The following is a 15,326-nucleotide window of genomic DNA, read 5'->3' on the forward strand; positions in this document are numbered from 1 at the left end:
CAGTGCCAAACCTTAAACGTGCTTTATTAAGAAATTGGCCCTTCATACCAAAACAGCCTTCTCTACGGTAAATTTTCAAAGAGCCACCACTCATATCTTCTCAAAGGGGAAAACCCCTAAAAGACATGCTCGTAAGAGCAAAGCTTTAAAGAGGTCAAAGACCGAAAATATGGTGCAAAAGTCTCAACCGTTAAGGAGTTGTGTAGGCCTGTCAATCCTTGCTACTTACTACTGTGCAAATTCTGACCCCTGTCCAACCAGGTTATTAAAGTGTTCTTACTCCTTCTTGCTCGGACAAGGCAACGGGCTACGGACTAAAATGTACTAATCCCCCGCCTCTCTGGGAAGGCAACGCAAAAAAATGAATTAATCTCCCACCCCCTAGGGCAAGGCAAAGAATCAAAGACCCCAAAAAGCTCAACCCATGCCCCATGTTTCCCCGGGGTGGGGGTTTACAGTGACAGGTGCATTACCGTGGAATTCACTAGTTAGGCAATGAATCTTTCTATAGAAGAAAGCGAAGAAAATGATTTAATTAATCAGTAACCGGAAACATCAAAACGCGTACAATTCCAAAACCTTTTGTTTTCACTAACCCTACAGCCAGTGATAAATAACCCGGGAGCTCCGCTTTTAGGCTTAGCTAAATATATATATATGTAGTATATACTCACTGATCTTGGTGCTTCAAGCAATCTGATTGGTTCGCTATCTTGGAGAAATTGAGCATTATTCACTACTCATAAGGAATGGATAATACGTGATCCAAACAAAACAAAATGGCCGACGTAAACTCGCGTTTCGCCGTCATTTCTGTATTTGAAATATTGAGTATTTAAGATAATACTGTACCAGAGAATACAAAGAGGGCCACAAAATTTGGGCTGAAAGTTTTCAGAGGAAAGAGAAGACTTCATATTTTTGCCAACTAGTGTTTGACTTCGTATTTCCAAATAATTATTGCTAAAAAATTGTTTCACTCGGAGAAATTCTATTTTTTAGACTGGTTCACCCAGCAAAACGAATTTATTACTGAAATCGAGAAAATGGAAAAAAAAGGAATTTAAAAAATGTGTAAGAAAGTTCTTCATGACTGCGAAGAAACAAGACGGGTCATAAAGCCGCCATTGACAGTGAAAATGTTTTAACAAGCAGACCTTCGATTTAGGTTGCTGATTGTGACGAGTATTTTAACGAAGATTATTTAGATTTGCCACGTTTTACGCTTCGGTTAACACCTTCGCGCATGCTTTGTACCACTTCAAAGTTTCCACGCATGAATTGAGATGTCAATTAAATCAACTTTGAATGGTTTTCTTCTGCAAATCATAGTTAGTAGAGGGGAATGGTTATGAAACCCGACAAATTTCTTTGTTGTATGTGTTGGCTTTTTTTCTTGGCCTTGACCGTGCTCAAAACACAATAGTTGTTTACTCCGTGCTGAGGAACTAACCAATAGAAACGTGTTGGTTACGTAATTCATGCATAGTGTATGAGCGAAACAAACGATTGAACAGCCTGCTCGCAGGCTACTTTCCAACCTAAATCTTGGCATCTTTGTTTGCTCCTTTGATGTTTGCCGAGCTTCCAAACCATTCCCCTCTATTAACTATGTGTAAATGTTGAGATCACTTCGTCTGTATATACCAAAACAATTTCGCGGCTCGGTAAAAATCCTGCCACTATTCACCTCGATTTCAAAGAATAATTGTTAAATATACTCAAACTGCTGATTTGTTGATTTTTGTTTGCGTCATTGGAACCACACTTGTTGTCGCTTCTGAAAGGTTTGTTTAGGCCTCAATTCAGATATATCCATCTCGATCAGTTCACATTAGTTGCTATCAATAGTCTTTGTGTCTTAAATCTCGATTTCTGCTAAAAATCACTCTATCCAAGGTATCATATGTTGTGTTGCCAGGAACCCATGGCCCGGAGCCTACAACTTCATTGTGTTTGTGTCACAGTCTTTTCACAGACCGATTTGTTTTTGATTGAATTTCCCGCGAATGAGACTCCCACAGGAGCCCGATGACCAATTACAAGAAACTAACCTGACGTTATAAGGTCACCGAACTGGAAATGCCTTTATTGTTTCCGAAAAGGTGGTCTAAAAATAGATCGGTCTGTAAAAATGCCTTGACATAGGCCCAGTATGGGAATTGCAGACTCCGGGTCATGGGTTCCTGGTGTTGCTTGGAACATCATAGCAGTCTAGTCACAGCCTATACTTCGAGACCTCATGTAGGAGCGTGCTCTGTGGTAGACCGTAATCACGGCTTTTGCGTTGTACTGATCTGATTGCAGTAGCTAAGTTTGTTCTTGGTTTACCTTTAGTTTTGGTCCCTCATTTTCTCCATACACTGTTGTGTAGATCTTTACTGGAGATCTTCTGTAACCTAATATAAGTGTTGTTGACAACGTTTCTGATAAACGATGATGGAGGTATATAAGCAGCCCTCTTTTCCCTTGAATACCTTATTTTGTCTGTTGAAATACATGCATTTTGGAGAAAGCATTATTGACCACATGGTTCTTTATTCCCCGTAAAAGGCGGATGATGAGTCAGTCGCTGGCTTATTTAGCTGAAATTCCTTCAAGCACTTGTCCTTTCAAATCAATTATTCCTGTTATCTTTTCTTTCCTTTTTTCCTCTAGTTGAAAAGCACAATTTTAATTTTACTTCACCAACACCAGGCACAGGTAAAAAACCTAAGACAGCCAGAGTCACACCTACACGTAGAATAACGTTAACCAAACGTAAGAGGACTCGCACTGCAAACAATACCTTTCGAAAAAGCACAGCACGCACGACAAAAGCACCAAAGGTCACCAAACGCACTTCTTCACCCACTTCTCCAAAACTACGAACGGAATCCCCTGCAACGGTAAAAAGTACAACCCCCACTGAGGATACTGTTGTTTCTAGGCAGTGCACTTCCAAAAAGCCCTGCATGAAAACAACAATAAAACCGAACGCGGTAAGTAAAGTTGTTGGAACAGCTAAACTAAACATTACAGTATTAACGTCTGAAGTTAGTGGACCCATAACGGTTCCTATTGTGTACACGAACTCAACACAGGTCACACCTAAACGACACAAAGTCATTCAGACTCCAACCACATCCACAGGTTTAGTAATTACGATACAAGAAAACGGGAACAACGACACAAACAGTACAGAACCCGCCGCCACAACACCCATTCCCGTGACAAAAGGAGAACTTAACGGACCTGGTTCTGGGAGCAGTAGGGGACCTATCTCAGGGGAAGTGTCCAGTGACTCTCCAGTGGTTATGGCGCACGAAAGTCAACCGGCTGTGATGGGAGTAGCCGGTTCATTGTATTTATGGTTTCTTCACATGAAAGGTACGTTTGACATTATATCACTGTCAAAGACAACGCTATTGATTCCTCTTCTCTATATTGACCAAATATTTCCATTCCCTCTCGGCATTCAGTTGTCGCAAAGAATTTTGAAGCCAATGGATAATTTACTCACAATAACATTCCGGTCGGAATCCGTAAAGATATGATGTTAAAAACGATATTTCTTAATAAGGCTATTTATTTATTACAATCCATGGCACATGAATTAAAAGATTAAAACACAAACATATATTTTTAAAGTAGTATCTTTTATGCTTGTAAAATCCGGTCTCAGGTTGTATTCGTTTTTGCCTCCAGTGGGTTAAATTGGTGATCCTCATTTTACTAACGTTGAATTTGCACTCAGTTGAAATGAAGGAACTTGCCTTGGAGCCTAAAGAAAAATAGGGTCAGGTTAGGATTACTTTTGGTTATTTTAAATGGCTATTGATGATGACTTACTATACAAAAGTAAATAATAAAAAGAACTGTGTTGGGTTGAGCATATTCATCGTTGCAGTGTAGTGGTAAAGGCATAGGACAATAGACCTTGAGGGTACGAGTTTGAGTACCGGTAAGTGCATAGTACAGTTCTTTGTTCCATTACCATGTTAATAATAATAATAATAATAATAATAATAATAATAATAGTAATAATAATAATAATAATAATAATAATAATAATAATAATTAACAATTATTCGCCGAAGGCGAAGTGATTATCGGTGAATATTCACCGAGACGAAGTCGAGGTGAATATTCAACTATAATCACTTCGCCTTCGGCGAATAATTGTTTTAGTATAAATACACAGGTGATTATTTCAAAAAAGAGAAAAAAAAAACATTTCAACGCAATCATCTTCACCTACAGTGGCAAAACGACTACTGGCAGCCATTTTGTCCGTCGAGGTGATTATCGGCTGGTAATCCGAGATAGCGAGCCAATGAGAGCGCGCGATTTTGTATAATCACCAGTGTATTTATACTACTACTACTACTACTACTAATAATAATAATAATAATAATAAGACGTAAAAGAATAGGTTTTGTCAATAACTTAACTATAAAACATTGCGATAGGACAAAAGTTAAAACCATCATGGTTAAGAAGTCTAAAAAACTGTTAAAAACTTTTGAAAACTTTAAAAAGCGACGACGTTTCGACGTTTACTTAACGTCATTTTCAAGTCAAAATGAATAAAAAAATTTAATTAAATATAAACATACAAAACAAATCCTTAGAGAATAAAATCAAGCGCTATTAAAGTGCCCCCGTGATAAAAAAAACCACTTCCTTTTTTCCTTCAGATTTTGAAAGTGTGTTTGCTTAACACCTGACTTGCAAAATTTTGAGCTTTGATTTTTATCCAAAGGCCGTTTACTTTGAGTGTAAGTTTTGGATTTCACGGTCCGTCATTACTCATGTTCAAAACTGACCGATTGGACCTCAGACGGTTGGATCCAGGGAAAAGTGACGTCAGAGGCTCACTAACTTAAAATTTCAGCGTGTGAACGCAGCTTATTATATATGCAAAGCGTGAGTTTAAAAGTCTGAAAGCTCAAAACTCCCGTGCAGCATATTAATTCTGCGGCGTACACACGTATTGCATTCTTAAACTAGTGAGCTTTTGACGTCATTTCTCCTCGATCCAGCTCTCTCAAGAACATAATGTTAGTAATGGCGGACCATTAAATAGGAAAATTACAGTTAAAAGAAAGAGGTGTCTTTTTGAAATCAAGGCTTAAAACGTGGGTCACTTAGTGTTGTTGTTAACATAGTTTTGAAATCCAAAGAAATATATGAATTGATGTTTTGGTCACAGGGGCACTTTAAATGCGAGAACATATTTGCACGCAGTGTCACGTCAACAATAGGGAGCTTACGAAACGAGGACGACGACGGCTACGACTACTTTATTTAAAAATACAAGTTCGCGTTATTCATATCACTAAGAAACTATTTCATGTAGTTTCACGTTAAAAATGTGTAGTAACTGTCGAGGAATTAAACTGGTATGAGTGAGTTGGAAGCGTAGAGAGACAACTAAAAATTCATCGTCATGTGCTAAAGTCCTCCACAGAACCTTGAATTTAGTCATTTCACGTCGTCACTTAGGAGATGACGGCAAAGAAATGTACCAAAATGTAAAACGCACGTGCAGAGCGTGAAGAGCCATTGGTTTTGCGCACTAAACCTATTGTTTTGTAGCGTCGTCGTTGCCGTCGGCGTCGTCGTTTCGTAAGCTCCCTAATTTGGCAAGAACGGAGTCCTTCTGGGTATTTAGCCCAGGTTTTAGCTCCTCAATAAACAAAATCTCAAATATTAAGCAGTCAAACCTCGATCTACGTGACACTGCGTGCAAATATTATCTCGCATTTAATAGCGCTTGATTTTATTCTTTAAGGATTTGTTTTGTATATTTATAGTCAATTAACTTTGTCTTGTTCATTTTGACTTGAAAATGACGTTAAGTAAACGTCGTCGCTTTTTAAAGTTTTCAAAAGTTTTTAACAGGCTTTTAGAGTTCTTAGATGGTTTTAACTTTTGTCCTATCGCAATGTTTTATAGTTAAAATAATAATAATAATCTATTAATTTATCTTGCGTTTTTTAACATACAATGATCAAAAGTGCATGAGGCTGAATGGATAAGTGTACGAATACTTAAACCGATAAGATGGTAAGAAACTTTAAGAAGATGAGTTGAGATGCTTAAGACAGAGCTGGATGGAAAATATGAGTTTTTAATCCCTTTCTCGGGGGATGATAGCTGATTTAAACTAGGAAGAGTGCATATTCAGCCTGAGGTAAAATGAGGGTCATCAATTTAATCTAGATAAAAACTATTCAACCTGAGACCGGATTTGCCCTACAACATCTATAGACTATCTTTACAAATTGATTTTATGATTGTTTCAGGAAATTCTGGTCAAATTGAAAACACCTTTGCGGAAAAATCATGAAAATTCCAACGTTAAAGATCAATAGTTCACATGCCATTATCTGGATTATAAAAACCTTGTCTTTCCATAACATTTTCAGCGAAATTCGCTCCAAAACTTCATTTATTGAGATATATCAGAATTGAAGAAATTACAAAAATCCTGCTGCTTGTCACATAAGTTGAAGAGGCGATCAGGGTGTAAACGAGGGTAGTGCACCTTCAAGGGCTATGTTTGGATTTGAACCCGTAGTAAAAAAGACTCCTATGAGCTCCATAAAATACAAGATTTGTTTTTCTTTTGCAGAGAATAAGTCTGCGTACATAACGGTGTTCATCCTAAGTGCGCTTGGAGCGGCCCTTGTAATGCTTGGAGTGGTGGCCTTCTTTCTAACTGCTGGCAAAAAAAAGGAATTTATCAAGCTCGATGTAATACATAGGCCGAAACGATTCATAGCCCTTCCAAAGGAAAAGAAGAAAATAAACCAATATAGCCAAGTTGAAGTTAAAGAAGGCAAAGAAACCTATCAAACGGACGTATCGATGAATCGTAAAGGCCCCGAGGTCGTGTTTACCTCTCATGACGTTAATAACCAGGTCAAAAAAGAGTTCAACATTGATAGGTGAGGGAAATAGTACTTTGTACATTGTAAAATAATACTTTGCCGCTAATCACACAGTATTAAATTGTTCTCAATTCATATGTAATCCTTGGACTACTGCATAAATGACCATCTTTAAGAGCAGAGGCCCATTTTGGCATGACGCGCAGATGATCCTGTCATGGGACAAAAGCCGAGGGAATTAGCCTGTTAACACATTCATTGCGTTTTCTAGTTTCTTAGTTGAAATATTATGTACCGAAACGGTTGTCTCGCAAAACCTTGTTGTCCTCGAGAGGCGTTTAAAGCCAAACGTATCTTAGTGTAACAAAGTTAACTGAATGGAGTGTAATGTGAAGTGCTATATTTCTATCCCATATGAACCATGTGAGCGTTAGTCCTATTGATGGAGATGGGCCCTCACAAGAACAGAGAAAAACTCTGACCAGTGTGGGAATTGAACCCACGACCCTCGGGTTAGATCTCCGCCGCTCTACCGACCGAGCTACAAGGCCAGACGGGAGCAGGCCGTGGGAACTGAAGATGTTAAAGTCACGGCAATGAACATGTACAAGTACAAGGAAAGGTTACGTTTATACAAACGTTGGCCGTGTAGCACTTATATTTTAAACAAAGTAAACTGAATGGAGTGTAATGTGAAGTGCTATATTTCTATCCCATATGAACCATGTGAGCGTTAGCCCTACTGATGGAACTTTGTTTAAAATATAAGTGCTACACGGCCAACGTTTGTATAAACGTAACCTTTCCTTGTACTTGTACATGTTCATTGCCGTGACTTTAACATCTTCAGTTCCCACGGCCAGCTCCCGTCTGGCCTTGTAGCTCGGTCGGTAGAGCGGCGGAGATCTAACCCGAGGGTCGTGGGTTCAATTCCCACACTGGTCAGAGTTTTTCTCTGTCCTTGTGTGGGCCCATTTCCATCAGTAGGGCTAACGCTCACATGGTTCATATGGGATAGAAATATAGCACTTCACATTACACTCCATTCAGTTAACTTTGTTTAAAAAATAATTGCTACACGGCCAACGTTTATATAAACGTAACCTTTCCTTGTATCTTAGTGCATACAGTTTTCTTCATGTTAAGAGGGTTGAGAACATTTTTGTCCTCTTGAAAGAATGCTAATCACATATAAGAGCACTGTCCTTGTCAAATAGTTTACATTTGACAAGTACAGTGAGACGTGGTCACTTGACAGGTTTACGTCGATCAACTAAAATAAAAATTATTGGACAAGGGTGCTTGTGAAGAAAAATGTTTGTATTGTTTTTCCATTTGGGGTTACAAGAAAAGGAGGACATCACAAATTTATGGTGTATAATAGCCGCATTTTAAGATAGTGATTTAATTCAGATTGTTTTCAATTGGCCAGAAGAAAATATAGCCTGTCTGCCTAATATTTGAAAGACACAGACCCAGTATTAAAGGTTTATTTGAGTGATAGTTCTCATATGTAAAAGTTCTTCTTGACAGATTCAGTGGAGCCGAAAACGGAACAGTCCACAAAGGTGATCCTGCAAGTATTCATGTTAACCCTTCATTCAACAGTGGCAAGAACAATAACAAGCCATCAATAATCATAACTGACCAGCCCCAATTTACATCACCTGCGAATGATGCAGTGTCCAGCCTACCGTCAACACCTGCTCGAAGTCACACCTCGACTGACCCCAGGACCGGAACACCAAGACGAACAAGAGCCAGCAGCACCGGAAACGTATCCAAAAGTCATGAAAGACAGCAAGACCTTGGAATAATTAACTATGAAGAAGAAAAAGTTCAACTCCCAAGACATCTAAGTGCTGGAAACGTTTGTCATCCGCATCGTCAAGCGACAAATTTTGATTTCTCCTTACAGCATAAGCCGGCTGCAAAGACCTTACCTCGACAAAAGCCTGGGACGTCAAATGACTCATTTTGCCAGTCGATGGGCAATACACCACTAAATACAGGAAACGGACCCTCTGGATTCGTCAACAATGCCCCACAACAACAAACTCCATTGAGGTCCGCTTCTAACGATGCCGCATTAAATCAGTATCAAAACCAGCCAAACCAGGATGGTTTCTCTCTTTCATATGGCTCCCTTCGTCAGCCGGCTAAAGCTTCACATACGGCAGCGGGAAGAACAGACTCATACTACCAGGCAAACACCCTTCCTATACTGTCGGGGGGGACACAATCATCGATAGCAACACAGAATGTTTTATCCTATAGTCGTGGTGTCCAAAACTCCCCTCTGAAAACGGCTAATTCGCTAAAGGAAACAAATCCCGGAATGAAAACTCCTTATTCAAACCACCGAGAAACTCCAAAATCTATGAGAAAATGCAATGATGGAAATGCATCAAACGACACTAGCTTTAACGTAACAACAAATCCTGGTTTCAGCAATAAACCTGGAGATATCTGGCATAAGGCTAGAGAAGCACAGCTGGGCCAGAAACCAACAGGCTCACGGAGCTTGGGGTCAGATCCTAATACCATACCAGGAGGTATTCCTGGAGGGATTTCTTCTGAAGCAAGCGTTATCCAGAAGAGGAATGTTAGTAAAGGTACGCTACGTGCTCCTAGTATGGGAGAGCTTCTCTCTCCTTTGGATGCCTTGCCAGAATCACACGCTAACAATCCCAGTTTGCGTAGCTCTGACAAGCATTTTGGCACAGCCACTTCATCCTTACAATCTTTTCCACCTCCCCCCCCAGAGATGCCAACTGACAGTTCAGATGATGATCTTTTTAGTATCGTAGCGAAAGGAACTTATTCTTCAGCGGTACCAGACACTTATATGAGACACACTTCTGCGGCAGCATCAACTATGAAAGACGCAAAAAATAAAAATAAACATGTTTACGTCGTGGTTCCTTCAGGTGATGGTTCAACTGCTGTGTAGTTGCAATTTGAATGTAATGCGAGAGATAGCTCCCTTTGGGACGAAACTCTACATACATCTACATATGTACTGTACCCGCCACGTGATCAATGTTAGATTAGGCCGGTGGATAACACGTTGCGGTTAGCTCAGGAAAAATAAACATCGCTAGTAGTTTGAGAACTCATTCTAATGCAGGGCAATTGACTTCAATCAAAATATGTGCCTTACTACAAATTTATACCGACAGAATTGGCTGCGAGGAAACAATGGATCATTTTCAAAATGCCTTGCTTCCTTGCTCCTAACTGATGCTTATTGGCTTGCAACGATTTGATAAAAGAATTTTGCAGTTACTCTGGGGGTAGAGGATTATTTTTCTTTGACTTACACCTCTCACATTCCTTTGACTCTTCTTTTCCAACCTCGATCCAAGCCGTTAACTAACACACGTTTTAACTGTCGTGTAACTGACGGTATTTTGTTTACTTTGTTTACTTTAGAGGTAGGAAACACCAAAGATATTCTTGATGATGTTCAACCAACGAATTCCTCGGAAATTTCTGTCATGGACAGAATTTTGGGGCTATCTCGATCGTTGCTCGGGAAATGAGTCTGGACGCTCCATACAGAAAATCACTGCGATTACAGTTTACGACATCACAGAGAGATACGTGTACATACATCTGCCTAATACCCAACATATGACATTATCTGCTCTTTTGAAAAGATTGCTAATCCTTCATGACAAGTAAGCAAGGCTATATTAAAAAAGTCGAAGATGAGCGTTTTATAAAACAGTCAAAACTGAACTGTTAATAAGAAGAAGGCCCGCATTGGATTGATTTTCATTCTAAAGGAGACTTCAGTCCCCTGTAATTGTTCAGTATGGTTATTAAGGTGGGTTTCTGACAAACAAACGGGTCTTCCCAAGTAAACACTGAACGCGGTTTGGTTGAGCTGGTTTTCCTTAGGAGTTATATCGCCTTGGACCGTGTAAAGAATAGTTCAAGTTGTCTCTCTAGGTGGGAAATAAGGTATACATTCAGTTTCATTGTAAAACGGTTGTGATAGATGGTTACCACTGGGTGAGTAGTTAGTAGCTTCTCTCAGCAATGTAACTTCTAAAATAAATAATAATACGAAAAGAGTAAATAAGTCCATAAGGGTTTGAGACTTGTTTCGATAGAAAGGAACAACGATATTTACTATCAGGGAAAAATGCGAACTTCTCGTCTTCAACGCTTGTGGTCCTTGCCTTTCGAAATTTTAGTTAGTATAATCCTTAGAAAGTGTGGGGTAAAGGTTGTCTCCGTGTTTCGGAAAGTACATATGCATCACAGGGTAAACCGCAGTGTTTGACAACCTCTCTTTGAGTTTTAAATGGTCAGCAGCTGTCGGTACCTCAAACTCACTTGGCGTGTGCTGAGTAGTGGATTGCACTCGTAATCACAACTAAGTTATTTCAGGGACAAATCAAATGCCTTGGGTCATCTCACGGTCAAAAAAAAAAAATCTATTCAGACCCGGAAGTTTGCGTTTCAGAGCAAATGTGTGCAGCAGTCAATGTACGGTGCAGTTTTTATTTACTGCTTGCAAGTCACTGAAACTCGGAGACTCCCAATCGGTGTCAATGACTTAGCGCACTACTTTCTGAGAAAATAGACCTTTTAATCCATTGACTGATAGGCATGTTTGAACCGAGTGTCATTCAGGCGTTATGTTCACCGTACAGTGTAATGAGTTAAACTCTGGCAGTGAAAAGGTTGAATTGTTGAGCTTGCATGCGGTATGTCCGATCTTGTTCCTTTGAAGTTTATTGTGATAACCTCGGGAATTCTTTGAGTAAAAAGCCATAAGGTAAATAGCTATAACAGGACAAAATATTTCGTTCTACTCTTCTCTTGCAGAGAACATTATAATAAGTAGTATAAGTATTATAGTACTGATAGTAACAAATAAATTAAAAATGGCAGTAATAGTAGGTCAGTTGAAACACTATTGTAAGTGTGTGGACAATTGGTAACGCTTTCTATGAAACTTATCGCTGCAATGTGATTGAGGTATTATTAATTGCAAAGAACTAAGGCACTCAGTACGAGGTATTTCAAACGTAATAATCATTGTTGATTGTGACACCTTAGGCAACATTTGTAATAGCGGAGCTCCGCTTCGGCGCGCGAGCACGGCGGAGCGGAGCATTTCGGTTGTGCGTAAATGACATTTGTCGATCTACCCCGTCGAAAGGACGCAACCAAAGTCTTCTTTCGCGAAGTTAACAAAAATAAATAGATTATCAATACGGTTTTGCCGTCTTCTTACACTTGATTCGAAAATACCAGCCTGAATTCGTCTTAGAATAGTTAGAAAAAGCACAAATAACAGCCAAAGCACAACAGCTTACGTTCGAATTCTGCTCGCCGACAACCCAAGTTTGTTGACAAAAAAATTACCACAAAATGTTTTAAATGGTTTTCTGGCCCTTTATTAATTCACGTGAATTTTCAATGGAGTATCGGGAAAGAAAAATTGCCTAGCTGATATTTGACATTTTCAAGTAGCGAAAATTTGTATAAGCACGAAGGAACACCCTTTACAAGCTGCAAGGAAGCCGCTGATGAATTTTGCACAAAAACCTCGGCCCCTAACACCGGAAAGCCAGACTTCGAACGTTTTTCAGCGAAGGCTCACTAAGGAAGAGCTTCTAGTGTTTGCCCTCCCGCAGGTCGCCAGAAAGGTGCAAACAAGCTGATCATGTCCGAAAAGGGCAAGATCTAGAAGGGGCAGTCAAAATTGTGTTTCTTGTATTGTGCGAAAATTTATTCAAAACTTTTCCCTCACTCCCAAATAAGAACTTGCTGTGTCTTGCAATTCTACAGTGAATTACTATTAGGCCAATACGAGAATCAACATCAATGAGGCACTCCCAGGGGTTTTGGGGAAGAAGAGAATATGGCTAATTTGAACTGGAGAACAGAGTAACCATATCAAAATATTTTAGGGAACAAGGGAAGAAAACCAATTTAAATTTTAGGGATCAAAAAGCTGGAAACAAGTTTGAAAGTAATTTGGGGAGCAAGGAAACACAAGCAAATATTTAAGGGGAACAAGGACCCCTCCCCCCAGGAGGACATCATCAAATGTTCTGCCTCTTTCATCGAACAGCTCAAACAAGCGATTCCAACAATTTTTGAATGACCGACATGAAAAGAAGACTCTCTTAGAAAAATAAATTATTTATGATAATTATCACTTTAGCATGCAAAACAATGCTCAGATGCTAACCCTCATGCCTATGTTTGTAAAAAAGCATAGGAAGTATTCCTTACAGCTGGTTTAGGCATTGTTTCATCTTTCAACATTGGGCAAAACCAAATCAACTCCATTCTCAGAGGGCACTGGGGAAAGAAGCTAGAAGAAAAAACTGGCCTTAATCCAATTCTCCCAAGGTAATCTTTACAGAACAAGATAATTGAAGGAACACATTTAAATGCCAACCTTAAGCCTTTTAAACGAAGCGCAAACAATATTAATAGTCTTTAAATTCACAAAAGGTCAAACAGCATATTTTAGTCTCATATTCAATTAGATTCGGCAGCAATATTCCTTAAAGCTATGTAGAACTATTAACCATAAAATGTGGAACATTTTCTGCCTATCTAAATATGCCACAAAAGGGCTCCAAAAAGCAACCAGTTAAGTTTTTAGATAAAGATAGTGTCTCTAAGGAGGTCTGACACCATACTGCCTAAAAATTAAATAATTTGATGTGATCACGACATTGAATGACCAAGCAATAAACAAACTGCAGCAATGTATGTTAGGTTTACAAAGTGGGAATGAAAAAAAGTATTCCTCAACTGATGTTTCAGTATGTATTTAAATTAATTTTCTATCAACAATTCAAGGGACTGACTTTTCACTGGTATTGATTTACATTTCCATGATAAGTTTCAAAGTGAATCTGGCAACCACAGTGCCCTATGAAATGGGAAATAACTTTAACAAACCCTTTAAACTAATATTTTACAAGGGACACCATTGTTGATGCCCTGCGAAGAACAAAGAATAAATTGAAAGAAGAGTTGGTCTGGAGTTTATCCACAATGGACAGTTAGTGGCTGCATTCACCAATGTAGAGAACAAACAAATCACGTTTCTTCTCAAGCAACCAGGTGATCAAGGAGCTATTCAATTTCCAAAGAACTATGGTAGTGTACCAGTACCTGGGTGAATTCGGGTACCTGGCCTGAAACTGAAACTTGTGGAGCCAAACAACTTGTTGAGCTTAGTACTTAAACTGGGTAGATAATTATGTCTACAATTATTGTCTATTCAACGAAAAGTTTCTCCTAATTTTGTGTACCATTCACTTGTTGGTTCCTTAATAAGCAAATCGCTAATTCAATTAAGGATTCAAGTCCTTTTAAAGCATCAAAATTACTTTGCGCCACCAGGAACAAACGAAAAAATACAAGCACTGAAGAACAAACTGCTCAAGAATGCACAATTGCAACTCCCTTTGAAACAGCAAAACAGGATCCTCGAGTCACTAAAAAGTGCTGCATGCTACGTGGATGTTTGTAGAACGATCGCAAGTTATAATCACTGAAAGAAAACTCCACTCCAGATGTGATAGACGATGGTCGTGCAAGACTTGCCAAGCACATGCAAAACCCAACAGGATTGTTCGTTGTTTGGCACAGCAGATGAACGAAAAATTGTTCCCCTCACTATTCACCTGAAGTTCGATCATGATGGACACAAACAAAAGCTGAAAGAACTTCATAAGGTCAGACGACCAAATGTGATCGACCCAACACTCGTTAGAGCGGCTCAGTTATCGGACATCAAAGTGCTGAACAAACCAAGGGATTTCGTCGTAAAAATGTTCACTCAGCAACGTCTTCTTCTTCTAGAGAATAAAGTTCAAAAGCGATCCTGGTTGTTAATCATATGCTAGTCCAATTCATAAACTGGATGAAGTGGAATGGCAAATTGATTGTCAGAACAATGCGTCATTTCTGTCTCGCTGAGTTCAAAGAAGCAACGGTCAAGAGAGTCACAAGAGAAGGCGAGCGAATGTCCACCGATTGTAAACAATTGGCGTGACGTTGGATAGCACAAGGATAGCACAGTTTTTCCCGCTCGCTGAATTCTGATTGGTCAGTTTAAATTTCAGTAGCTTTCGCCGTATGCAAGGATGTATCAACGAAAGTTCTTACACAGTCAACGCTTTTCGTGTTCAGGTGGAAAACGGTTTGGAAGATGTTTTCTTTCCGCATTTTTCGCTGGTTTCAATACAGTTTGACATTTCATGATATCTGTGGTCCACACTGGTGGATACGCAGTTATTCAAGCCAAGCATCGGCGGGATATAAACTTAAAGCTGAGTGTTTATTTTTAATTTGCTTAGAGCCGCTTTTTTCTCTGTATTGCAATTTTTCGCATATCTTCAGAAGCTCTGATAAGGTTACATGATGCCTGGAGGACCTATGTCTAGAACAGAAACGAAA

At 39.3% G+C, this 15,326-nt stretch overlaps 1 protein-coding gene across 4 annotated transcripts in view; it reads left to right on the forward strand.

Moving 5' to 3' along the window:
* Nucleotides 1-10,965, forward strand: part of LOC138052319 (uncharacterized) — a 27,049-nt gene extending 16,084 nt beyond the window's left edge. For 3 of the 4 annotated variants that reach the window (XM_068898735.1, XM_068898736.1, XM_068898734.1), the window contains 4 exons: nucleotides 2,659-3,369; nucleotides 6,620-6,935; nucleotides 8,412-8,606; nucleotides 9,636-10,965. In XM_068898735.1, the coding sequence (XP_068754836.1) occupies nucleotides 2,659-3,369; nucleotides 6,620-6,935; nucleotides 8,412-8,606; nucleotides 9,636-9,831 (1,418 nt within the window). In that variant the 3' untranslated portion in view covers nucleotides 9,832-10,965. The remainder of the gene's footprint in view (nucleotides 1-2,658; nucleotides 3,370-6,619; nucleotides 6,936-8,411; nucleotides 8,607-9,635) is intronic. The other variant, XM_068898738.1, reaches the window with a different exon arrangement.
* Nucleotides 10,966-15,326: the final 4,361 nt, after the last annotated feature.

This window comes from Montipora capricornis, chromosome 6 (genome assembly GCF_036669925.1).
Source record: "Montipora capricornis isolate CH-2021 chromosome 6, ASM3666992v2, whole genome shotgun sequence".
Classification (NCBI taxonomy): Eukaryota; Metazoa; Cnidaria; class Anthozoa; order Scleractinia; family Acroporidae; genus Montipora; species Montipora capricornis.